This window comes from Mobula birostris, chromosome 11 (assembly GCF_030028105.1).
Source record: "Mobula birostris isolate sMobBir1 chromosome 11, sMobBir1.hap1, whole genome shotgun sequence".
Classification (NCBI taxonomy): Eukaryota; Metazoa; Chordata; class Chondrichthyes; order Myliobatiformes; family Myliobatidae; genus Mobula; species Mobula birostris.
This window is the reverse complement of record NC_092380.1, coordinates 17,338,281-17,365,671: the sequence shown is the minus strand read 5'-3', so window position 1 is coordinate 17,365,671 and position 27,391 is coordinate 17,338,281. Positions and strand designations below refer to the sequence as shown.

General features: G+C 37.0%; 1 protein-coding gene across 6 annotated transcripts in view; it reads left to right on the top strand.

Moving 5' to 3' along the window:
* Nucleotides 1–3,464: 3,464 nt before the first annotated feature.
* LOC140204882 (putative RNA-binding protein Luc7-like 2) overlaps nucleotides 3,465–27,391 on the top strand; it is a 55,395-nt gene continuing 31,468 nt past the window's right edge. For 2 of the 6 annotated variants that reach the window (XM_072271786.1, XM_072271785.1), the window contains exons 1-4: nucleotides 5,367–5,450; nucleotides 15,929–15,999; nucleotides 22,232–22,326; nucleotides 25,308–25,406. In XM_072271786.1, the coding sequence (XP_072127887.1) occupies nucleotides 25,311–25,406 (96 nt within the window). In that variant the 5' untranslated portion in view covers nucleotides 5,367–5,450; nucleotides 15,929–15,999; nucleotides 22,232–22,326; nucleotides 25,308–25,310. The other 4 variants (XM_072271781.1, XM_072271780.1, XM_072271784.1 and 1 more) reach the window with 3 other exon arrangements.

Genomic DNA, 27,391 nt, shown 5'->3' with positions numbered 1-27,391 from the left:
TCTAAGGTGAGTGCGTGCACGCATCGTGGAATGATGGGAGAGTGGAGAGGGGAGACTTGCAGCATGGGCAACTGCTGGTATTCCATACAACCCTGCCCAGGCCTGTGCCCTGGAGAGTGAAGACTTTCCACGGGCAGATCCATGGTCTTGCAAGACTAACCAATGTCTTTAAGTTATCCCGTGAAGGATTGAATAAAATGGGCCTTTACCCAAAGGAGTTCAGAATAATAGGTAATCCCAATGGAACACAAGATTCTGAGAGAGATAGACAAGGCTGTTTCGCATCATGTATTTTTTCTTTACAATTCTGGGGGCCTTTCTGCCCTTTGAGTCTCTGCCAGAAACAGAATGATCCAATTCCCTGTTATTTCTCAGTGACCTATTGTCTCTCAGGTGCCCATCGGCTCCCCTACCCCACCCCACCCCACCCCACCATGCTAGGACAATTTTCAGTGAATTAAGCTTACAATCAGCATATTCTTGGGACGCGGGGGAAAACTGGAGCATTGAGGAAAACCCAGGCAAAGAGTGAATGTGCAAAGTCTATACAGGCACCAACTGAGGTCAGAATGAATCCTGAGTTGGTGAAGCATCGAGGAAGCAGCACCATCTACTCCACTGCCATACTGGCTTTTCTATGGAGCTATTTAGGTTTGCTATGAGGTAATTTCTTCACAAGATTTGTATATTTTAGAATTTTGAATATCAGAGACGCTTGGATGTTCATGTAAGGAATATTTAAGGCTGTGATTTCTGGATATTCAGACTTGATAAAGTGAACTGCACTGCACAACATCCTGGTCTTTCCTGTTCTCATTGTTCTGTTGTTAATAATTTAGTCCATTCATATGTTCACATTTACTTAAAATTGATTATTGACTTTTGTGCTAATTGTTGATTGTTCATGGCTGTTTGCACTATTATCTTGTAAATTGTGGTTGCTATTGTGATGTCTGTTACGGTATTGTCCTGTGTTTTATGCATGGCACAGAACAACAATTAATTCTGGTATGTTTCACATACTGGCAATAAAGTACTTCTAACTTTGATCCAAATCAGGAGGAAACTGGGATCAGCTTTGAATTTTAAATAAATGATAGCAAACTCTAAAATCAAGTCAGCACTACAGCCAGAATATTGTCAAGGCCCCAGAATCTGAATTGTCACCTAAGCCTCAATTGTATCTTCATGTCATAAAACGTGAAGCATGAAGGTAGGCGCTAGTTGGAGCTCAGAAGGAGGTCGTGATCGAGGATCACTGGGTAGTTTACATTTTGCACATGGCTCTGCCATCTCGCTAGAAAACTCCCAGTTTCAATATTCCCATTGTTGGTCATTCTTTGCTGGTTTCTAAACATCTTTCCCATCATTAGGATGGGGAGGATCAGAACTCATCTCCTTCGATTTATTTTGTTTGAAGATAGACTAATAGACTGGACTTTTAGGAACAGACTAAGATAACTGCACTGTTCCAAAGTGCACTATATGAGGTCATTCTTACCCTCAACCATTAGACTCTGGAACTTAGAAGGCTGAGAGAGGATCTTATTGAAACGTATAAGATTATTAAGGGATTGGACACGCTGGAGACAGGAAGCATGTTCCCGCTGATGGGTGAGTCCAGAACCAGAGGCTACAGTTTAAGAATAAGGGGTAGGCCATTTAGAACCGAGTTGAGGAAAAACTTTTTCAACCAGAGAGTAGTGGATATATGGAATGCTCTGTCCCAGAAGGCTGTGGAGGTCAAGTCTCTGGATGCTTTCAAGAAAGAGCTGGATAGAGCTCTTAAAGATAGTGGAATCAAAGGTTATGGGGATAAGGCAGGAACTGGATACTGATTGTGGATGATCAGCCATGATCACAGTGAATGGCGGTGCCGGCTTGAAGGGCTGAATGGCCTACTCCTGCACCTATTGTCTATTGACTCTATAATGAGACAACCTATAGCTGGGAAAGTGACGCCCCCCCTCCTGTTTGATTGTTTGTGGTAACTTATTTTCTATTCTTTCTACTTCTATCTATGCACTTGTATTTATATCTGTGCATTTGCAATGCTACTGTGACACTGTAATTTCCTTTGGGATCAATAAAGTATCTATTTATCTATATAATATAAAACGACCAAGGATAACAATATTGATAAAGTATTAACTGAAAACTTCATTATAATTAGAGTCATACAAAAATATAGCATAAATACAGGCCCTTCAGCCCATCTAGTCTGTGCCAAACCATTAAACTGCCTAGTACCATTGACCTGCACCAGTGCATTTTTTTCCCCTAGATACTGTTCCTAAAAATCTTTGGAATAACACATACAAAATCCTGCAGGAATCCAGCAGGTCAGCTAGCATCTACAGAAAGGAATAAACAGTCGCTTTTGCAGGCTGAGACCCTTCACATCAAGACTGCAGAGCTCCTCCAGCATTTTGTATGTTACTCTGGATTTCCAGCATCTGCAGAATCTCTTGTACTGTATTTGTAAAACATCTTTGGAACCTTCTTGAAGGAACTTGTTATAGAATCAAAAAAGTTACAACGTGGAAGGAGGCCATTCATCCCATTGGTTTGTACTGGCTCTATATATTACCAGATGGTGTCCCTCCCCAAAACTCTGGCTCAGCAGGTCTGTGCAGAGTTTGCATGTTCTCCCTGTGCAACACACATAAAATGCATTAGGAACTCAGCAAGTCAGGCAGCATCTATGGTGGGGATACTAACCCAGCACCCTTTTGAAGGCTGTTGATGAAACTGCCTCCACTCTCACCCTGCACTCCAGATGACAACCATTCACTAACGCCTTTCCTTTCTGTTCAGTCCACCGTTCCTCTCACGACCCTCATGCACTTTCAAAGCTGGACGAAATGCAGAAAGCTGAAACTGCTGGAAGTCTGGAAGGTTGCTGGAATCAATGAGGCGGTATTCCTGAATTTGCTCTCCTCGGATCCAAACCATGATAATTATAATTTCTATCCTGTGTGTGGTCTGTACCTACGTGGCCGTAATGCTGCAGGCAAATTTTTCCATTGTACCTGCACCTCACATGACAGTAAACTCGACAGACTGATGCAAGGTCCCAAGCATCAGCTGGTTTCAGATTTCGAGCTGTGCATAATTTTGTCTTTCAGTAAATGCTAATAATATTCAGGAGGTCGGGAAATTGTGTGGAGAACGCGGGAACTTGGATCATGCAGGTCACTTAAGGACGTTTCTTGAGGAATTTCCTCTCTGCCGACATTAATTTCCTCTTTAAATGTCGTTCCAGCCCCTACCCCACCAAAAAAAAAGGAATATGCCACGTTCAGACGCAGGGTCGTTCCGGAAAAATATGCTTTGCTCGGTTCTTTGACGAAAGGGGTTCAAGCAACATCGCCAGTCTCGTAATTGCGAGCAATGCAGCCACAGTTTCTCCCTCTCCTCCCGCCTCTAGCAATTTTTGAACTTGGTCCGCGCCGCGTCACGAGCCGCCGCCGTTGGCTGTGACGTCAGTTCCGGCGAGAGGGCTCGCGACGAGGCAGCCTAGATCGAGCAAAACAAGGCGGTGGAAAATAACTCGATGCGAACCGGAGGCGTCTCTCGCGTTAACACCGAGCAGCTGTGCGCCCAACCGTGGAACCAAACAAGTGTCTCTGAGTTTGTCTGTGTCTCGGATCTTCTAAAAAAAGAAAGATGTCGGCACAGGCCCAAATGAGAGCCATGCTTGACCAGCTCATGGGCACATCTAGGGACGGTAAGCGCGTGAGTGGTGAGACCTGTCCTTATTTTGTTGAAATTTAATGTCGATGTTTCCGTATGAATAGGTGTAACATGTCCGCTATGAGAACCCGGCCAATATGGTGGCAGAAGCTGAAATCCTGACTCTCGTTCTCTCCCCGCCTCACTTCAAATGATTGATGGGTACCATTAGCCAATGGGATTTGAGTTCTCATGGATCGATGGTGGCCTTGGCCAGTCAAGGGAGACCGTTTGCGGATTGACCACCAGATTATCCAATAAATGAAGAAACGTCGTTTGTCTTTTGCAGGATGGCGGGATTTGAGACGACTAGCTGTATTTCGATTGGCTTCTGTGGAGGTTGAAGCGAGCCAATTGGTTTTAAATGGGTGGGACTTTCTCCATTCTCAATTATTTTGGGGTTTGAGTCATTTAGCGTTTCAGAATTGTAGCATTGAAAAAGAGGAGGGATTTACATCGCAGTAATTCACCAATACTGTTCAGTTGAGCTGACTAATTCAAATTATTAACAGATAGAAGGAAAAAAATCAGAACAGTGGAAATCTGCGACTGAGCATTTCTCAACTGAAATGTCAAAGTTTATTATCAAAGTACTTATGTGTAGTATATGTCACCATATGCTACCTTGAGATTCATTTTCTTACAGCCATTTACAGGCAAATAAAGACATACAACAGAATTTAAGAAAAACATTAAGTAAAGACTGACAACCAATGTGCAAGACAAATTGTGCAAATAAAGAATACCGAGAACATGAGTTGTACAGTCTCTGAAAGTGAGTCTGTAAGGTTGTTGAATCAGTTCAGAGTCAAGGAGAGTGAAGTTATCCACGATGGTTGAAGGGTAATACCTTTCTGAATTTAGTGTGTGGGACCTTAGGCACCTGTACTTCCTGCCTGATGGTAGTAGCAGGAAGAGAACATGGCTTTGGTTTTGGGGGTCTGTGATGGATGCTGCTTTCTCGCGGCAGTGCTCTTTGTTAGTGTACTCAATGGTGGGGAGGGCTTTGCCTGTCAGTAGTTCACTATGGATTTTATGATTCATTTGATACCACCATATTTCCCAGTTATTCCAGTTTCTAACTAACCACTCCTATCAATCCTATCAATCCTATCATTTTCATACAGACTTCATTCAGTATCTGTGATGTAGGGTGTGCTGTCTATTGATCAGTAGTCATAGTTGCTTTTGGTGGTTATAGAGTTTATAGATGCACAAGTAGATACATTGTATGTTAAGCACTTATGGGGGGGGGAAGGTTTAAGAACTTTTGGAACTATTTCATGGATGGAATTGACCTTGAAGGCTCACATAATGCTTAAGATTCATTTGTTTAGAAAGTATATTTCTCTCAATTGTATCTGTGTAATCATTCCTAGGTGATTTATTCTATCAAGTTCAATACTACAATCTTATACCATACACATGGAGGCTGTCCTGTGTGATTCTATGCTTTCTGCAGCATTGTATGCCATACTTGTTGTTTGATCAAACATAAGTGTGTATCTCATCATCAGTACATTTTTTAATCAAATCATCCTGCTAGTAAGGATTAGGATCAACTTTGATATCCCTTTGATTTTTTTTCTGTATTTCTTTTGTCTTTTTAAATCTTTGTTTAAACAGTGAGTGCTGAAGACATCTGGGGGAAATGGCTTGGAGAAGCGTTACCAACGGTATGAGGGAACTAATTTAACACACACACAGCTGAAGTGGTGAGAGTCCCTCTTTTCAAGTCACCATAAATCCATCAGTTTGTCACTACTGAAGATTATGTTACATGGGAAATACTAGGTTAAAATGTATTCACCTAAGTATCAGTACACTACCAGAAAAGTTGGTTCTTTACTAGGCAAGTTTATGAGGGGACATGAAGATGCTCTGAAGGTGCATAGCATTGCATAAAAATAAAGTTTTTTTTTCAAAACTTCATCGATTGACTTAGATTACAAGAATCAAATCATAAAATGCTGGAAAAATATGCCAGATTGTTTTAGTGAACTGGGAAACAATCTTTTATGTGGGTGAGTTTTGGAGCTGGAAATGTTAGTAAATAATAGGAAAGGAATAGAGGTACAAGGTAGGCTGTGATGAGATGAGAGGCTGAAGAGATTTTGACAATAGGGAAAATGTATAAGATAAAGTTCGAACTAAAATTATTAAAATCAAAATAACGTATGTCACCATATACTACCCTGAGATTCATTTTCTTGCATTTACAGTAGAACAAAGTTTTTCAATGATTCTATTGTATTTCTAAGTGCAAAGTCTGACAACCAACTAATATGCAAAGATACAAAACAAAAATAATAATAAGAAATTAATACTGAGAACATGAGCTGTAGAGTACTTGAAAGTGACTCCATAGTTTGTGAAATCAGTTCAGTGTTGAGTGAAATTATCCATTCTGGTTCAGGAGCCTGATGTTTGAAGGGTAATGGCTGTTCCTGAACCTGGTGGTGTGGAACCTAAGGCTCTTAAACCTCATTTCCAGTGGCAGCAGCAAGAAGAGAGCAAGGTGATGGTCCTTGATGATGGATGAAGGAGTTCACAAAGAAACAAAAGATGGGTCTATATACAGTGCAAAGCGATTTGGTGGATTTTTAAACTAGCTGCGTTATATGTTGTGTTTTGTTGAAAGGTGTAATGCTGTTTCTTGAACCTGTATTGCATTTTATTAGAAAAGATAGATTGTCAAGGTTACAGTGGTAAGAATTAAGTTGCCACTGAACCAAAACTTGCAGAATGAACTGGTATGTTCAAATACAGCCACCCAATAATCAGTGCTTGGTTTTTCACCATTGTAGAGGAGACTGATTTGTAAGCAGCAGTTGTATAATATGAAATTGAACGATGCACAAGTTAATTATGGTTTTATCTGGGAAATGTATTTAGGGTGCTCAACTATTGGAAAATGAGGTATGAGACCAGGTATTCTATTTTTTTTGGAATTGTATAGGAAATGTTTGTGAGAGATGGTGGGAGATATTTATGAAAATTGAGTATTTGTGTTGTAAATACCATGAATTGGGCAATGAGGTTAATTTGAACATCAGGATATAGGCAGCAAGGTTGATTTGTTCTCTAAATAATAGGTGCTCCTATTTAAGTAACTTCATAATTGAAGGGGATTTCCATAATCAGCTAATAATGGATATAATCCAAAAAAATCATCCAAATCTTGTAATCCAAGTTTGTCTGAATGAAGTTATCAGTACTAATTTTTTTTTAAGTATTTTTACTCTAAATCTTTTCAACCAGCAATGCTGAAAATTGATGGACAAAGCATGACCACGCAACTTTGTAGAGCTTGCCACTAGAATCCAAAGTCTTATTTTTTTTTCTGTAATTTGAAACTTTAGGTTTATTTGGTTAAAATGTTCAAGTTATCTTTAATGAATGAAAAACATTTCACAAAATACGTTTACTGACCAGCAGGATAACATTCAAGTCATTTAGAACAAAAGATTTAAAGTAACTTTGGCCTGGCCTTTCTTGGAGTTAAATCTAGATAATGGCACGTTAAGTTGTTCTGAGTTAACAGGTAATTGCATGTGAGTGTCTTAATATTGGATTGACTCTTAGTATAAGATGATGCAGTATATTAGAGGGTCAGATCTGCAGTCTTTTATACAATATTGGTCATGTATTCACACGTGAAATTTCACTGGAGTATTTAGTTTGGTTGCTTCTCAACTTGAATTAAACTTTAGCAATCAAGAGGGAGATTAGGGTGCTGTTCCATTGCAAGTGCTGTATTTGTAAAGGCAGTTTTGTATCTGTTTTAATTTTTAATTTCCTCTACATTAGAACTTGATTCAAGTAGGAAGGTGCAGTTATATTTGCACGGCACAAAATTTTGCATTTTAACCCAAAGATATGTCAAATATATTTTAACAGTGAGAATTACAGAACCTTCACGATAATGAGGTTCTGCTCAGAGTGAACAAGTATACATATGAGCAAAATATTTTTCTTAATATTTAAGACATAAGGCATGGGAGCAGAATTAGACCATTCAGCTCATCAAGTCTGCTACACTATTCCATCACGTCTGGTTTATTAACCGCTCAACCCCAATTTCTACCTTCTCCCTGTAACTTTTGAAGCCCTGGCCAATCACAAACCTATCAGCTTCTGCTTTGGATATACCCAATGACTTGCCTCCACACCTGACTGGGGCAGTGAATTGCACAGACTCACTACCCTTTGACTAAAGAAATTCCTCCTCAATTTGTTCTAAATGGACATTACTCTATTCCAGGGGTTCCCAACCTTTTTTAGGCCATGGACCCTTGCCATTCACCAAGGAGTCCGTGGACTCACCCACCACAAGAAACATCCTCTCTACAGCCACTTTACCTGGACCTTTCAGTATTCGATAGGTTTCAATAAGATGCCCTGTCATTCTTCCACATTCCAGCTAGGACAGTCCAGAGCCATCAAACACTCCTCGTTTGTGAACCCTTTCATTCCTAGAATCATTCTCGTGAACCTCCTCTGGACCCTCTCCAATGCCAGCACATCTTTTAGGATTAGTTTACTTAATATTTATAGTTGCTTTAGGCAATTTATCAAGAAAATACAAGGAGTTATTGGAAGTCAGTTAATGTGCTTAAGGGACATTGAAAGGAGAAAGGAAAAATGTATGAATCAGCCAAAATGCTGCCTGTCTTCATTCTTGTGTTTACAGTAAAACAAGAAAATATGAGCAGCAGCATACCATTTGGCTCTTTGAACCCATCCACAGTTTAATATAATCATGGCTGATGTGTGATGATCTCAAATTGTAATTCTTTTTCTCTGCATGGTTGCTGCCTGAGCTGTTTCTGTTTCAGGTTTCTAGCATCTTCTATATTTTTGATGAGTAAATGGTTAGATTTTTTTTCCCAAAGATCTTTTCCCAAAGTTAGTTTACTTGAAATAAATAGGATAGAAAGGCTAAAGGTGATGCCAGTTGTATCATATTTTTACTAACCTCTAAGTATCTTCTTTGAGAACAATCATTCTGTGTAGGGGAGATAATATCTATGATCCCTGTGGTGGTTACAGAATTATAGAGATCTATTAACAGAATAGGTCAAATAAAATTCAGTTTAGCTTATCTTGTGCTTACTCCCTGCATTTGTTTCTCCAGCCATTTTTGGAGTGTAGTATTTAGGATGAGCATCACTTAACCTTCAGAGGACATATCTGGCCCCAGACTGTCCAGATGGTGCCTTTCGACAACCCATTGGTGTTAAAAACCTTTGTAGATTTTTAAAATATCTCCAGTTGGAGGCATTTTAAATTTATTTAAAAAGTTGAGGAGCCAAATGAAATGTAGGACATTTGTGTTCCAGCCTTAAGATTCTGTAATGAATCCAGCAAATGAGTGGAAGGTCAGATGCACGTGATTTCTGTTATAATGCACAGGTGAGAAGTCAGCAATGCTTTGTATGTACTGCCTGCTGACCAGCTAAAAATTGATATACCTTGATTCAATTTGGACTATTTTGTTGGGGGTTGGGAGGATGAGCACTTCTGGCATCGGAAATAACTTGTGGATTCGAACTTGTCGTTGATAAACATGTTTGCATGAGACCTTGAGAAGGCAGACTGTACAGAGTTGCTCATCAGTTTGCTGGAATTTTTTTTACAATAGCTTGTTTTTCTAAGAAGATAATGTTATAGGGTAAGTATAAATTGTGGCATTGTCATCCTATTTGAATGGGCCCAACTTAATCCTAAATTAAATGCTTCTTCAAATATGTCCATAGATTTGTTGAATCGAGTAGATGCACTTCCATTTCCTCCCCTGACACCCTATTCTTTGCCCTGCATCAATTAAACCTTAGCCTCTCTTGGATCTCTGGCAATTGTTATTTTGCATTTGTAGAAGAGGAAACAATGTAGAAAATAAGAGCATCTAAAGCTGCCAATGTTCATGTGATATCTCAAACAAGAGAAAATCTGAAGATGCTGGAAAGCCAGGCAACACGCACAAATTGCTGGAGGAACTCCACAGGCCAGGAGGTATCTATGGAAAAGAGTACAGTCGACTCAGTCCTGATGAAGGGTCTCATCCCAAAACGTCAGCTGTACACTTTTCCATAGCTGCTGCCTAGACTGCTGAGTTCCTCCAACATTTTGTGTGTTTCATGTGATATCTAGCCAGTAATGCATTGATTTTTTAAAAAATTATTTGAATGGCATGTGCCAGTATTAACTGCAGAGAATTGAAGCCACAAGCTTAAAACCCATTTAGCTTAAACACATGTTTTTAAACAAAATGTCTGCGTTGTCTAGTCTGTTCATTTTGTTAAAGTGACGATATTGTAACTGCTGTGAGTGCATGCTCCTCATTTCTGAAATGTGTACAGGTTTATTATTCAGTAGGTTGCTCATTTAGAAACAATGAAGCTTTAAGCTTTGAAAGCCTAGAACTACAAACTAAAACCTATTTATATCTGGGTTTGTTATATTTACAATGATAAAATTGTTTTGGACATAATTTGATACGCTTGTGAGAAGACATGATTCTGCTGTCTGGATTTACTAAATGTGTGGGGTCTCAACCATCAATGTATTCAAAGAATGTTTTAGCTTGATTGCATTTGTGTATACGTCTCTCATTTTCATACATATTCACTATACAGGTGGCCTTCACATCAGAGCTGTTTGGGTAATGGAATTTTTGCTTAAAAATAAGTTTTTCAAATTTAATTTTTTAATTGCATACACAAAGGATGTGGCTTTGCAGCATGGAAAATCACAATTGGACCATACTCTAGAAATGCAACATCCACCTCCCACTGTATTTTGGGGGTCACCTGTATTGAAATTTAGATCTTGATTCATTTTAGTTTCATTCTTTCTTGGGATCCCAAGACAGTTGAATGTTTTGTTTATTGGTGTTGTCAGTTTTAAAAATTAAGGTTCACCTAATCTTTTACTGAATTTTGCAATGTGATCTTATTAATGCAGAAATCAGCAAGTTAATTTTGAAAATGGATAAGTAAACATGTCAGTCACTTAGAATTTTGTCAAATCTGCTTCACCAAGAGAACTTCTATCTTTGAATCCTGGGCCAATGCCATTTTTTTAAAATCTTGCTGAGTAATAGGAATAATGTAATTGTTCTTTATTGACCTTATTTTACTTTTATTTTCCTTACCACACACAGCAAGCCAATGCACTGCCTCTATGATATATCCACTTTTGTCAATGTCCTTCTTCAACAAATTCAACTTAGTATATACAGTAGTGTTTTTTTCCCTCTTTTATCTTTAAATCATCTTTTCCTGAACCTTTTATTCATGAAGTGTCTTACATTGGCTTCTCAGTCCACTCCAGTATTGTAACTTTGAAACGTAATAATCATAATGACATAAACTTGTCCCTGTACTGCAGCAAATTAAATCATTTTCTCGAATAAAAAGTCCACTGCATTTTATTTTGCTGTTGTTATGTAATAGCTTGCATCATCCACAAGTGTATTCCACTTTACACCAGTTTTTGGATTCTAGGAGTTCCTTTGACAAATTACAGTAGTCTTTGTGAGTAGTTTTTTTTTCCATGGCAACTAGTTCTTAATTCTTTAGAGGTTAGAATTTTAGAGCTGTTTGTTTCTATGGAGTTCGGTAAGTTCTTGGGATGTTGTGTTTTAATTGTGTTATACTGCAAGTGAAATTATTTTTGGTGCAGGCTCAAAATGAATAGATTAAAGTAAAATCGGAAAATTCCAGTTTTGTGATCTTTTCCTTCCGAGTAAAAGCACTCTAAACTCTCTTACTGGTTGAATGTTGTGGACTATTGCCCACAACATTAACTACACTTCTGAAATCAATGTAACACATTTTGGGATGTCTCAGTGGTGTTCTGTAAACTCACTTTGGCTCATGTTTATGTGCCTCAATTATTTTGAAAAGGTTAAACCAAAAATTTCAATCCCCATTTCATTGACACTTGGTGACATTAACACCTGAAGTGATTTTTTGTTTTTAAATGCATTCAGTCATTTGACCACAGATGTAGATTAAGTGATTGACTTCAACATCCATATCAATTAAATTTGTATTACAATTTGAATCAAGTGTTTGTTGGCATTTGTTCTCTAAGTGGGAAAGTGCTTTTGAAATAAAGACAAATTACCTTTTTGCCCTATTTTATGCATTGCTGAGGCTAGACTTTTAAGAACAGAAGAATGTCTCAGGAATAGAACATCTGGCACTTCCACCCTGCTCTATAGTTCATCAAAGATCATGGCTGATCATCTCCCTCAACTCCATTTTCTTCCAGTATCCCATTATTCTTTATTCCCGTATTATCCAGAAATCTAGCCATCTGTTTGAATGAACTTAATGATTTAAGCCACCACAGACATGTAGGACAGTCAGCTCCATAGATTCACCTCACTTTGACTGAAGAAAAATTCTCCTCTTAGTCCTTAATAGGGTACTCCTTATTCTGTGACAGACCCTTGACTCTAGAGTTTTAACCAGGAAAAATATCTAGCCTATCAAGCACTGTAGGATATGTTGTAGGAGTGATTTAATAATCATGTAATCAAAAATATCTGTATAGCTTTTATGAAGTTGAAAATAGCATTTTGATTTGAAAATTTTTAAGGAAATAATCATGCAGTTGGGGGAGGGGTGGAAAATTTTGCACGATTGATCAAGGGCCACATTAATAAAGGACTGCAGTTTGTTGTGTAGAATTACTGCCCCAAGTTAAAAATAAATTAAGAGTTTAGTTACAACAAATTCTTTCGAAAGTACTTGAAAACCAGCTATGGCATGATGCTTTAAGGCATCACACATAAAAGTTGCTGGTGAACGCAGCAGGCCAGGCAGCATCTCTAGGAAGAGGTGCAGTCGACGTTTCAGGCCGAGACGACAAAGGGTCTCGGCCTGAAACGTCGACTGCACCTCTTCCTAGAGATGCTGCCTGGCCTGCTGTGTTCACCAGCAACTTTTATGTGTGTTGCTTGAATTTCCAGCATCTGCAGAATTCCTGTTGTATGCTTTAAGGCATGTTTAGCTGTAAATCTTATCTGGTCTGTGGTTAGTTGTTGATGCAAATGCTGGAAGAACTTGATTGAAGTATTTAGTTGACATCCTTTGTTGTTTACAAATTTCACAAAGACTTTTCGAAATAGGATGACCACTCAACTATGTTTTTTTTCAGTAACAAAGACTTAAATGTTTAAAAGCATTATTCCAGATAAACTGTTGTTCTTAAAATAAGTCTCTGTAATTATTGGGAATAAATCAGGTTGTATGCTTTGCTTTTATTTGAGAAGTGACAGTTTGTTTTCAGTCAAAAAAAACCTTGGTTTAGTGGTATTGTTTCAGTATTGACGTTTTCATGTAGTTGCTATTAATTTTTGTCTTACTGTAACTGTACTCTTCTTAAGCCCATCATTCCTACTGGGGCATAGGCTGCTGACAGCAGCTCACCAGAGTTTTTGAGGTCTTTGGAGCTTCTGCTGGCATTTCTATAGTACTGGCTTTTTATGGGATGGGGCTCCTAGCCCCATGCCCAACCCTCTTCCTTTCGCAGCCAGGCCTGGGATTGTCCATGGAGGAATTAATTGTACTCTTGCCAGGGTGTTGTAGTAATGGGGCTATGAAATCATAGGTAAAATTTAATACTTAGGAGTAGTTATGAACGCATGTGAGATACCTCATTACAGTTTTAACATTATGGAATGTCCAGGTGACAGACCTTTATACCATTTATCCAAGCATAATTCTAGGAGGCTAAATGCTCATTAAATGAACGCTGCAGCCTTCTATCCTACAGAGGAGTGAAACATGCTTGTTGGATTGATTAGCGTAATTTAGTTACTGTTTCACTTGTCAACAATGATAAATTTCCATGTACTCAGATCCATTTTACAACTAACCTTCAAACAGTTTTGCCCAGTTTGCAAGGAGGGGGAAAATTAAATTGTGTATTTTCTCGTGGCTGTCAAGCAGAGTTCAAGTTCAAGTTCTATTGCCATTTCAACAGTATGCATGTATACTGCCAAATGAAATAACATTCCTCTTGACCAAGGTGCACAGCACAGTATGTATAACTCTCACATAAAATAATGTTACCACAAATAATTTAACAATTAATAAAGTGCATTTACATTGCAAGTTAAAAAGTAAACAGTATAGTGCTGCTGACACCGCATATGTGGTGAGACCTGGGTGGTGGCATGCAGTTCAGTTGTTCCACAACCTGGGGAAAGAAGCTATTCTTCATCCTAACAGTTATTGTCCTCATATTATGGTACCTCCTGCCTGATGGTAGGGGGTCAAAGGGATTGTTGGATGTATGGGAGGGATCTCTGACAATGCTAAGGCCCCTGCATACACAGTGCTCTTGGTAAGTACTGTATCTCAGATGAATGAAATAGAGACCCCGATGATCTCTGCAGTTGTCACAATCCTTTGTAGAATCTTGTAGTCAGATGCCTTACAGAGGCATGTTAACAGGAGCAAAATAACCTGTTTTAAATCATTTGTAAAATTAGTACTTGTTTCTGTTTGTGTTTTGCTTGATTGCTAGGTAATTGTGCAACATTTTCTGTAGTTTTCCTAATCTGTGAGTTCACTTTGTTGGGTGGGGGGTGTTCTCATCTGGTGCCCTTGATTGTTAGTGGAGGAATTAGACTCTTGTGCTGTGGTGTGGTTATTTCATTGTGTTCTTTGTCATGATTTTTTTGGACATTCAAAATATACATGGTAGGATTTTATTCAGATTACAAACAAACAATTCTGAATCTTGTTAGACTAGAGGTTTTGGGTTTTGGTAAACTTTGTTTAATCTCATGATGCCCACAAAAATGTGTTTTAGCTTCCTAATTTTTGTTTAATTCCCAGTTGTTTAAAATTAACTCCTAAACAATGTTTTGTGATCGCTATCACCTATTTGAACATTTTAATCTGGTTAATGGAACTTTTATGCATCTTATTGATCTAGTCTTCAGTCTGCATGCATATATTTCAATTTATCATTAAATTGGAGCCACTTTCTAGATAGGTTCAGTGCCCTGTTCCTGGGTTGTACTGTTCTAGGCTTTGTAGAATTCTATTAATCAATACTAACCAATAATGTAGCACTGATTCAGTTCTGCAGTGCATTGCTGGTGTTTCTCAACATTAGTACTGGTAAGTTTTTGGATTGTTGCATGAATGTAGAAGTACTAGATTTACTGGCTGAACTTGCTGTTGAATTCCCCACTGAACAGGAGCTTGATGAGGTTCTTCAGCATTTACATTGGAGAAGTTGCTCTTGGAACCCTGATCGGTATTTGTGAGCCAGTTCATTTGAATGGTGATTATAGGACTGCATTGAAGAAGGGAAAGACCCAAGGTGAATTACAGTTTTTAGATAAAACTTCGGCTTTGGCAGAATGGCAAAGCTGAGGTGGGGTTTGCAAGCTGACAGAAAAACTTCCAAAGGAATCGTGTGAGACTTTTCTGGCTTCCCATCATGCCATTGCAATGTTTGGAGGGGTCATCTTAATCAGCGAGATAGACTTTTCAGATCCAACCATGGGAAAATGAGTTGAAGGAAGTCAATGAATGTGAGCAGAAGCCTTCACTCCAGAAAATCTGGGCCAAAGTGCTACACTATTGTAATTAGATATTTATGCAATGTGCATTTGGCTGAACTAGTAACTCATTTATTTGGCAGTCAGACAATAGTTAGTTTATTACAAAACTTATCAAATATGACCTACTTATTCAATAGTGCCCATTCTTTATAATTTGATCTAAAATATTGTAATAAAGCTGCTGGTCAATAATTCGTGTTTCTGATGGCTTTTAATGTATTTCAGTTAATTTTTTTTGAGATCCAGTGCATTCCCATTGGGCTTTTTTAGGTGAAGGTGGGGCAGTATTTGTTTAGAAATAATTAAATAGTTCAAACAACAGGGTTTGGGAGAGGCATGTGGGGAATAGTTTAAGTTTGGGGAAATTCAATTGTTTTCATGAGACATTCTAAACTGGCATATGTCTGATTACTTGGATCAGAAGGAAAGGACTTTTATATTTAAAGCCTTTGGGTTGCATATAACTACAAAAGTTTTTTTTTCTCCCTTCCTTGGAATGTAATACTGCAGTTAGATACATTGTTGAATTTGCTGGGCGTTACTCTTTTTTTTACCTATACAAACTGAACAATTTGGCCCCTTGTTTTATTTATAAAGGTTCAGTGTATCTTTGCCTGCCTACTTCAGTCTGCAAGGGAGTTACAGAAACACCCCACGTTCATCGAGCCGTGAGTCATGACTAATTTTTCCAGCTGTGTTAATAAATGTGGACAAGGAAACGGTCAATTTTAATAGCTACAATATTCAAAGATACGGTGTACACAACAGTGAAAAATGAGTAGTCTGCAAAGCACTAGCAACTGGCCAGACCAATTTGATATGTAGGTTTACCTTTTAGGGGAAAATTAGTAAAAGGAACACTATTACTAATTTACAAGCAGCAATTTGAGACCACTAGATTTAAACTGGGACCAGTAATTACTGGACACATGGTGTGATTTTAGTTTACTCATCACAATATGAGTATTCTGGAGCAGTTCAAGATTTGTCACATGTTTTATTGTTTTAACATAGATTTGCTATTTTAAAACCTCTAAGTTATGAGAATTGGTTTTACCTCTCATGATGTTTTTCACCTGGGTAGAGGAGGAGCCAAATTGACCTGGTACTGTGCATACAAACACACTGCAATAAACATTTGCATGTTAGCTTTTGAAAAAAAGTTATAATTTCTGCTCCGGGTCAAAGTCTGCAAATAACCAAATTGCACTTGATAGTTGATGTCTAAGGTGTCAGGTGGTTCTGGCAAAAGCCGGAATTTACAGGTTGAATTGCCACCTGTGTTCAGACTTCATTAATGAAAATGTACTCTTAAAACCTGATATTATCCATTTAAGTAATCTTACCAAATCATGTCCATTCTCCATCATATGTACAACAATGCAGTGTACTTATTTTAGCTCATGAGAACCCCAAGGCTCTTCTCCCTTAGTGCAGCTATTCAGGACAAAATGATCCGCAGACTTGTCATCACTGCTGATTTTGCTTGTCCTTTCTACTACTTTCTTATTTACAGAGGGAAGAGAAAATATTTCCTGCTTAATCCTATTTTCATTTTAAGCATCAAAATATTTTTTCCGTGAATATGTGAGGTACATATAGACAACAGACCGTGTTCTAATTTACTCCTGGAATATTTTCAGAAATTGCAAGTGGACAAAGCCACCATCATTAATTAAAATGCAAGTAAAAGTTTGATTCCCATTATAGAATCAAAACTTGGAGTAGTCCTCCCGTAAAATTTGGTATTCTTTCTCATTCCCCGAGTGTAGCAGGCATTTGCTCTTCAGTTCTGAGTTTTGTAACTAATCAAATTGGATTTTCTATGGAATTGTTGTTCTGGTTCATTTTTTAAAATGTATATCGCGAATGTGTGTCATTTTAAAAAAGAGAACATTTTCACAATAATTGTTTAACCAGAATGTGTAATGAAAAAGTTTAAATATTCCATGGTTGTTCATCAAGGTTTAAGCTTCAAGCCAGTGCTTTCTACTGCAAACTTCTTAGTTACTTCTGTCAGGAGAAAGTAAATATTGGATGGTACAGCTAATAATAACTCTATCCCTTATCAATATTTTCATGCTCTGGAGTTGAAAGCATTTGTATCTTTTGTGAGGCGGCTTTCGCTCCTGCTAATACCAGGAGGAGTTAACCCTTTTGAGGACTCCATGTGAGGAATGCGAGCTCAGCAATCTCTGGAACGTAAGTTTGGGAGAAGAGCAGTTCATCGCCTTTTTAAAGGCACACATCTTGAGTCTGGAAATATTTTGTCCATATTGAAAACAGTATTTTACCTAGGTTAGCACTCATAAGGATTAACCATTTCTCTAGAATATCACTTTGATTAGTTTGGGAGTTTTGTGGAAATGTTTTACTGTGGTGTCTTCGAGATTTTCCAGAATTATTTTTAATTTGCAACTGATCTGTTGTGTTTTCTTTAATCACAACTGAAAATACTGCTGCATTTTAATCATAAAAATGAATAAAATAGCTCCAGTTTTAAATCAAGTGGCCTTAATTGCTTCAATCTTGTAACTTAGCAATAGACTTTTCTGCAGTTAATAATCCTGATGTCGTAGGCTACAAGATCATTTATTGTACAACAAAACTGGTACCTAAGTAGCTAAGAGGATATTATACACCCAAATTTCATTGAAGGAAGAGTACATAGAATTGTTACGTACAATAGTTTGTACATGACTATCAAACAAGGCTTGACATCGGGCAATTGGGTACATCTGTTGTATTGTAAGGTTATTGGGTATATTTGTTTGGTGGGACGACTAAAACCATATTTACCCCTGTGTTGTCCCTGGACTCTGCCATTTGCCCGTTGTGTAAAATATTCTACATACAAATCCTTGTTTATGGTTAATTCAATTGTGCATTTCTGGACTAAACAATGAAATGCGATCAAAACTGGAAATGTGATTTTTTTTTTTTGTTTGCTTATTGCCCATTACTTTGAAATGGCTTCTTAATTTGTCTTAAGTTGAATTTAGATTTGAGTTGGCTTATGTAGCATTGTGTAGCTATTTGATTTCACAGTTTAATTCAGTGTTTGAAAATGAAAATACTGTTAACATAGGAAAGACCAATTTTAATACAGTTCTGAGGTGTAGTAATTTTATATTTTATGGGATAGTTAAGAGTCCAGTCAACAATATGATAATGGCCAAGCTATGGAAAAGATGACACTACATTTTGCCGTGCCTGTTTCGTACATATGCACAGCCATCCAACAGTGTTAACTCACATTGTGTGCATGCTATTCCACCAAACCTGAATTGTCACCAAAGGACATTTAAAAGCACTTTCTTCTCATGGGCTTTTCTTGAGAAATGTTAGTATTTTCATGAGCTATTGAATGATATTTTCAGATATTTAAATACTGTCAAAATCAGATGATTTGATCCTCTGGGTCTGTAATTCTTTCGCAAATAGCAAATATACCCAATAACTTTCTGTTCACTAAATAGAACATTAAAATGCTCCTCAAACCCTGGTTTTAATTTAAATGAATCTAACTATATAATTGGAACTGAGCTTCACTGATGAAAATCTCTTCTGAAGAGAGACTTATTTAAAATATAGCCTGAGCTTAAGGGTTAATTTGTAACTGTATAAATTTTGAAGATGTAGTTTAGAATTTAGTACATCTTCAACCTGGGTTTCCAAATAATTGGTATAAAATACACTTTCTTTTCTGCAAATAGGTTATGGATGTGCTCAAAGTTTAAACCCGATTATTGTACCAGTCATTATTGCTTAGTGTTTCCAAAAATTAGAATTGTCCATGCAAAATTGTAACAAATGACCTATTAATTAAGCTGTAGGATATTCATTATTGGGAATTCAAATTTTTACTTTTACCAATATTAATGTCAAGGCTTGTTTTGAAAAAGTATCAAACTAATGCATATGGCATTCTATGTATGATCTTACAAGCAATAGGATTGAATGAAAGATTTAAGCTGAAGCCACCAGCAGTTGAGGCCCGTCCTGTTTGTTTCCAAACCCAGGACTTTACTGTATTCCTCCACCATTCTGTTTTTCCTATTCTAGTTTAAATCACTCCTTAGGGAAAGAATAGTATCTACCTCATCTTGCATTTTCTTTTGAACTTGTGTGATTTCAATTTTGAAAAGTTTAATAGCAACTGCTTTGATTAGAACGTATATCAGAAGTTTATTTTTATTAATGCCCATGAGTTGTCTCGAGCGTATGAGAAATGATCTTTCTCACAGTTGTGCAGTGCTTAAAAAAAACCTACATTTTAATTTGGAATGGCCTTCAGGGAAGTGAACTGTTAATCAACCAAGTATTTACAGGTGGTACTTTGCATACATTGTTTAAAACCAAAAAGCAGGTACTTTAGTTTCATTTTTACTTGATGTGTGATTAGTGCAAGTCCCTTCTTGCAGGTGTGTAATACTGAACGCTCTCCCCTTTTTAACTTCCCAACATCCAGGGTATAAAACACTGTGCAGCTGAGTCACTAATAATGGAAGAGATGGAGGCTGGTGTCCTCGCAGTGTGTATTCTCATTTTGCAAGCTTTTCAATTTACTTATTCTTAATCCCTTTTTTGTTCTAAAAGAAAAAAAACAAGGATTGTCTGCAGTTGATTTCAAATGACTATTGTACTGGACTGAAAGAATTCCATAAGGTATCATGTCTTGGAAAATAACTATGTACAGAATATTGGGAAGTGGAATGGGGAGTTAATGAAGGCCATGTAGTTCAGACAAAATCAACTATGCAATTTATGGTTTATGAATGTAAATTATGGAAAAGATATTTTTAATGTTTTTTTGTACGCTGAGAAGTTTATATCCATTAAACAATGCTTTACTCTCACAGGAGTTCACCTGGCATGCGGTCTAAGTTTGGACCACTGCAACACAGGATCTGTAGGGTAGGGTGATGCAACTACCAAAATTATATTTGTGAAATTTGCATATTGTTTGGCGTGTGATCTTAATGGAGCTTATGTTATTTCCCATGTGCTTTTTTTTTCGTAACAGCATCCTAAATTTTGCCACTTGCACAAATGGGTTTAGAATTAACAAGTTAACTGCTTCGAGTAGTTTAGACAAGTGAACGCATTGCACTTCTGTGATATAACTGAGGTTATAAAGTACTGGGCGGTGATTTATAATGTATTTATAACTCGTCTTCTCAGTGGTGTTTTCATCTTTTTTTTAATTTTTTTTTAGTTTTATGTGATTTCAATGTGTTTTTCTCCTGTCCGTTATCGCTCTCATATGTAATGGCTCCAATGCAGCTAGATGAAAGAAGTGCGTGGGCAGGTGTATAAAGTGGGTTCGAATCAGGTCAGTATGGAGAATACTGTAAGTGACCTCCTCTGAATACCCTTACTTAAATTGGAATCCTAATTTTAATTTGGTTTTTTTGGCATGATCGCTGTCTAAAATGGAATTCAGTCAGTCATTTAAATTGCTTCAAGTGGTAGTGCATCTTCTTTGAATCTTTTAGGAGCCTCATTCGGATGAAACATTTCCCTTTGTTTCTCTTAAGGTAGGACAAGGAGTTCAGACTTCTTTTGAATGAATTTGTTGATATGGACCTCTTTGCCTGTTCTGGTAACTTTGAAATGAAAATGTAGTCCAATGTTATACACACTGCACTCTAAGCATGCACAGTCCAGATAGACTGGCAATTTTGTTGGTGGGCTTTGTTCCCTGAAATTTAGTTATCATAAAGTTAATTTTCCTTCAGGTTTTATTTCCAAGACATGGTACTTGCCTGGAACCTTCTTCACTAAAGACTGATAGATGACCTCTTAAAATGCAAGTTGCCCTAAACAAACATGAAATCATCTGTGTGATTTTTTTTTACCGACAGTAAAATGTACTTGTCTGTAACAGTATGTTTCCAATGGCTGCCTTGTCCCGTAAGTCCAGACTCTAAATGAATTGCCAGTAGAAGGCTACTGTATTTACCTTGTATCTTGTAAACCATTGAAATCCAAACCAGATGTTGCTCTTAGCCCATATGAAGAGGGAAAATTCTTCAGCTGATTTTTAATGAGTCCTCACTACTGCTAATTTTGATGGTGTACGCAGAGCAAAGTTCACTTTTTGGGATGGTAATATATTTGAGAATAATAGTCTGGAATATTGTGGGTTCTATAATCATAAATTTTCCTTGTATGCCACTGTACTGCCGATAACAGCAGCAATTTAAGTGTATACACATGAGCTGGTTATCGGAAGGTACTTGAGAAAACAGTGATTAACCCCTGAAGCTTATTGTTTCAAAAGTAATCCCAATCTGTAATATTTTCAAGCATAGAATTTTATTTAAAACAATTCTAATACTTCATCAAATTTATTGCTCTTGTGTAACTTTATAAAAATTATCTTGCTTTCATTGAGTTCTGTAGTAATGAATAACTTAATATCAAGCAGCCAATAGATAGACAAAAAGTAACTATCTTGATTTCCATAATTATCTGACATGTGCTATGTCAAATAAACAATTGACTAGCAAGAGGTTGGATCTAAATTGGTAAAGGAGCTTGAACCCCATATTCAAAATATAATGTTTTAATTAATATTTCAAGCCTTTGGTTCTAAGAACCTGTTTGTTGTAAAAATAACTGGAATTTCAATAGTTATGGGCTTGTAGTTTTACTGTAAATTTTCAGACTCAACTATTATAATTTTCTTTTTGGTAAGACCTTCAAACCATCAATGAGTTCTGCCATGGGCTCATTGTATGTATCTCTTTTAAATTGTTCATTTAATTTGGGAAAAGTGCAAGATATTGGAAACATACTTTGTCAGAGGCTTAGAGATTAAAAATAACTTGTTTTGTCTTGTGATTTCTAGTTTCCTGTCTAACCTTGTCTTGCACTATGACCCGTGTATTACAGGAGATGCCAGTCGGCAGAGAATCAGATTTACAGATGATCGGGTCTGCAAGAGCCATCTCCTGAGCTGCTGCCCACATGACATTCTTTCTGGAACGGTAAACTACTTTGTTAATTATATACACCTTTTTTTGGTGTTGAACATGGTGAAATATTGGAAATAGTTTTGTGCCTTTTGTAATTTTAGATGTCTTTCATTCTTATTTTCATGACACTGGGAATGCTTTATAATGTAAAAAGACCACACTATAGTGAGATTAAGTTGGCTCAATAGAACCCTTCCATTTGATTCAATGTGAAATAAGCAAATTCATTCATTCTGCTTTTTCAATCTACTTTACCTGAATTCACATCTGCTGCTGTCTTGTATAAAGTAGTGGTGCAATACGTAGTTTTGAAATCACACGATTATATTTTAGTTTATACAATACACTAATGCTGTGCTAGTTGATGTGTTAATTTTGCAGTTGATGTGTTAATTTTGCATTCTAAAGTTACTCAATTTGTTTTAGTTCTTTGGGTTTCAGCTCATTTTTGGAATATATTCATGAAGCCATCACTATTGCCATTTTTTGTGTAAAACAACGAGACACGTTGCAAAGTTCAGTTAATGCACTGTACATAATATGAGCAAAACAAAGCAAATTTACTATGTCACAGTTTTATATGGCATGAAAATTTATAATGGAAAAGGGATTGTTTGTGTCCACTTAGTGCCTTCCCTATCCCTAGGAAGTGGAAAAAAGTGCTTCATGTCACAGTTGCAAAGGAAGAAGTATACATGCAGCAAGTTTCACACACTAGTTTTGTAGTGAAGAGTTAGATTGATAGTCAAGAGCACCTTTAGTCCACTAATCTGTAAAATGTGACATGGGATGATTTATGTTCTCTATAAAATTCAACGAGTGCTTCCTCAGTTCAGCTTTGGAGTGTCAGCCTAGAATTTTGTGCTCTCATTTCTGCAGTAGGATTAGAACCTTATTCAAAGCTAAGTATACTAGCCATTAAGCCATGGCTAAGCATGTTCAAATTCAGAATGTGTTATCCAAATGCTACTATGTCACTTTAATCAAAAACAAAAAGCCTGCAGATTGTAAAATTCTGGGGAAAAAAATGGAAAATGCTTGGGCGGCATCAGAGGAGGCAAATAGAATTAATGTTTTTGATTGATGAACTTTAACCATAAAAAAAGAATATTAGAAATCAAACAGGTTTTAAGTTGCCGAGGAAGGGGAGGGGTGAGGAGACCAAAGGAAACCTCTCTGATAGAATGAGACCAAGAGAGACTGACCAGTTAAAAAGACTAAGCAGGATTGGTGAAGGTTTGCAAATTAGACTGCAAGAAATGCATGACATCTATAAGAAGTTAATATTTCAGTTTGGGTACCTCTGTTATTTGCAACTGATCTGTCTGAAGGACCTTTTAAGTAGGAGATGAATCAGGAAAAAAGATGTTGTTAAGTTGAAATAGAAAAAACACTGCAGTTGCTAGAAATCTAATTAAAAGACCGTACTGGAATTGGTTGTCTCTGATGTAAAATGCATAAGCAATTTCTGAAATTGTTGAATTCATTTGAGGGCTATAACATGCCTGGTGAGGAGATGAGAGCTTACATTGGGTATTATTGGAACATTGTTTGAAGGAAGTCCAAATTGGTATGACTTTAAGAAATAAAGTAACAAGCAGCTGGAGGCTAAGAATCAGGAGATACAGTGCCTGTACTTTTGGCTCTACGAACCCAAGTACTCCTTTCAGGTGAAGCAACAGTTCATTTTGCTTCCAATGTACTGTACCACTCGTGAAATGATTTCTTCTGCATTGGAGAAACTAAACGCAGATATGGTGATTGCTTTGCAGAGCACCTCCAGTCAACATACAAGGGCAGCCATGAGCTTTCAGTTACTTGTTGATTTAATTCTTTATCACACTCCCATTTTGACTTCTGTCATTGGCCTCTTATATCATTCCAGGAAAGCCTAATGTGACTTTGAGAAACTGCACCTCATCTTCTGACTAGGCACGATACAACCTTCAGAACACTGAACATTGAATTCAGTCGTTTCTGATGACTGATTTTTCCAGTTTGTATCAAAACTTGCCAGTCTGATGAAATATTAACTGTAATGCTGACTTTTTTCCCCTACAGATGTTGTTCTTTCACAGATCTATAGCAACTGAAGTTTTTTTTTAATTTCAGAATTCTAACAGTTTACTTTTTGTTCTTCCATCTCCCAAGTTCAAGACCATTTCTTCCAGATTAGCTGTCATTGCCAAACTTTCAGCACCATCACCTGTTGTGTCATTCACTTTTTTTTGGTCTTCTTCCCATCCTCTGAATCTTTCCCTTTCTCTGCAATTTAAAATATGTCCAAATTCCAGTTTTCCCTAGCTCTAATGAAGGGTTAGCGACTTGAAACATTTACACATTGTCTCCCTCCACAAATGCTACTTAATCTTCTGAATATTTACAGCATTTTCTGTGTCTCATGGTAGCCCCTGCTGCTTTTAATTGTGAAGAGATTCTGTGCATACCAATATCAATTTTTGATGACTAAATAAAGTAACTGTTTTAATTTAGTGCTTATATTAAGCTTGTTTCCAATAGAATGAACACAGCCATATAGCTGATAATTAACTCAAAACTATGGCAGAATAGTAAATGCAGTTCTGCTATTGGGTGAAAATTTTTCTTTTTCATTTAACAAAACTAAGTTAACTAAACAGAGTGAGACTGTGTTTAATTCTATTCACTTGACAGCAGCAATGCGACATCCTTCAGACAGTTCATAAAAACTCCCCTCCCCCTCCACTCCCTCCCCCCATTATTAATTTCTTACTACCTTGCTGTGCTTTGGGAGTTTCTCCATGTGAATCATTAAATCATTGGCTACCCTAAACATAGCTGTTAAGGATTCTTGTTGTTCAATGTATCCATCTGTCATTTTATAAACAGCATTTTCTTTGTCTCATGGTACTGTCTGGTGCTTTTCATTGTGAAGAATGGTTTGATATCTTGGTTTGCTTTTTCATACATTGCACTTAATATTATCCAATGTTTTTCTCCTCCATTTCCTACAGCGAATGGACCTCGGAGAGTGCACAAAGGTTCATGACCTTGCATTAAGAGCAGACTATGAAATTGCCTCCAAATTGAAGGACCACTTTTTTGAAATGGATGTAAGTCATCATGTGATTAACAATTACTAATTGGTGTTAGGAACATTGTTTACTTCTATTTCGTAATGCGTTTCATTATTCCACGTGAAGATGAGAACTTTAAAGTGTTCTTAAAAGTAGCAGTTTTCACCTCCAATTGGGGTTTTAGTTGTGTGTACTTCGGTAGTTAGCTAAAGGTTTTAAAAACAAAATTCGTTAAGTATTTGAAAATGATATTGCATGTAGCTATTTGTTTGGAATAGTTAGTGAAATGCAGTAAACTGCGAGAATAACTGGAGTTTCTCAGTAACTGAAATTGCACAATTGTTCTTGAATTCAACAGAAACTGGAAGTGATTAACAGCCTTGTTGCAGGCATGCAGTACATTTAAACAGATAGTCCTTTCAAAATCCTAAATACAATGCCAATCAAAAGTGTTCAACCTGGAAGTTTTCATGTTTTATTGTTTTACAGCATTGAATCACAGTGGATTTAATTTGGCTTTTTTGACACTGAACAACAGAAAAAAACTTTTGTGTCAAAGTGAAATCAGATCTCTACAAAGTGATCTAAGTTAATTACAAATATAAAGCACAAAATAATTGCTTAAGTATTCACTATCTTTAAAATGACACATCAAATCAGTATTTAGTACATCTACTAAATACTGACTTGAAGTAGGTGAATACTTATGCAGTCAATTATTTTATGTTTTATATTTGTAATTAACTTAGATCACTTTGTAGAGATCTATTTTCACTTTGAAACGAAAGAGTTTTTTTCTATTGATCAGTGTCAAAAATAGCCTTGTCTTTAACTTGTAATTTGCTATGAATAAGGGTTATGCACCACAAACCCTTTTTCTTATGTATATGATACACTTTAAGTCAAAGCCTACAAAAAAATGAAATGTTCCTATATATTTCATCCCTTTTTAATAAAAGATACTTGGATATTTCTTTTATTTTGGTTGCAAATGAGTGTCTTATCAGTGTTGAAATCATCCTTTACTGTCTTGCTTACTAAATCTGTTAAGTTTGTTTGTAAATGTATGTTTCTATGCATATTATTTTACCACCAATCTTCGTATTATCAGAAGATTTGGCCGTAAGTCTGAGGCAGTTAATGAATGAACCAACAATGTGGAACAAACCTTGATTTCATTATCATGAAGTAATGGCTAAGGAAGCAGACAGCATCCATGCTGTAGTGTAGACAACTTCTAACTAAGATGGCAGCTACCTGAAATGGAAAATTGTAAATTGCCTTGGCATGTTCTTAGAAATTATGACAGTTCCATCAGGCCTAATTACTCCAATTTGTTTTCAAGCTTCAACAAGATGATGGAAGTGCTAATGGCATTGCAATCAAGTAGTATTTAATCTTCAGTGTGTGACACAGGATGGGCTTTGCCAGGTTATTTTAGCTCCAGATCTTATCACAGTTTTGACACAAATCTGGAGTAAAGGTCTAAAACCCAGAGATGAGGTGAAAGTGATGTGTGATTGAATATGACATCAGGATGTAGTTAATGGGCATTCAGGAAAATAGCTCATTGCTTAAAGTCCTGACTTTCACAAAGGAAAGTGATTGTGATTTTTATTCAACTCCCAGAATGTTGCCTAGAGGAACTCCTTCAGTAATGCCCAAGCCCAATTGTCTTTGGTCTCTTCATTTATTTTAAGATTAGAATATAGAATTTCTGCTGGAGATTGCTTAATACTCATTTCTATCTATCAATTCTTGAGCTACAAAGCTGTCTACACCTGTCTGCATTAAGACCTAGATAACAATCGGGTATTGAGTCACAACTGATGAGTAACATTTGTGCCATGTGTCGTGCTATGACAATCTCCAGTTGGACTAACCACACAACTTTGGCCTTTAAGGATATTTCCATTGCAGAACCCCCACTACCAGCACTGTCAACAGTCTGTTGTGACCCCTGACTAGAAGTTCAATCAGACCAGCCACATAAATACTGTGACTAAGGTGGATGACCAGAG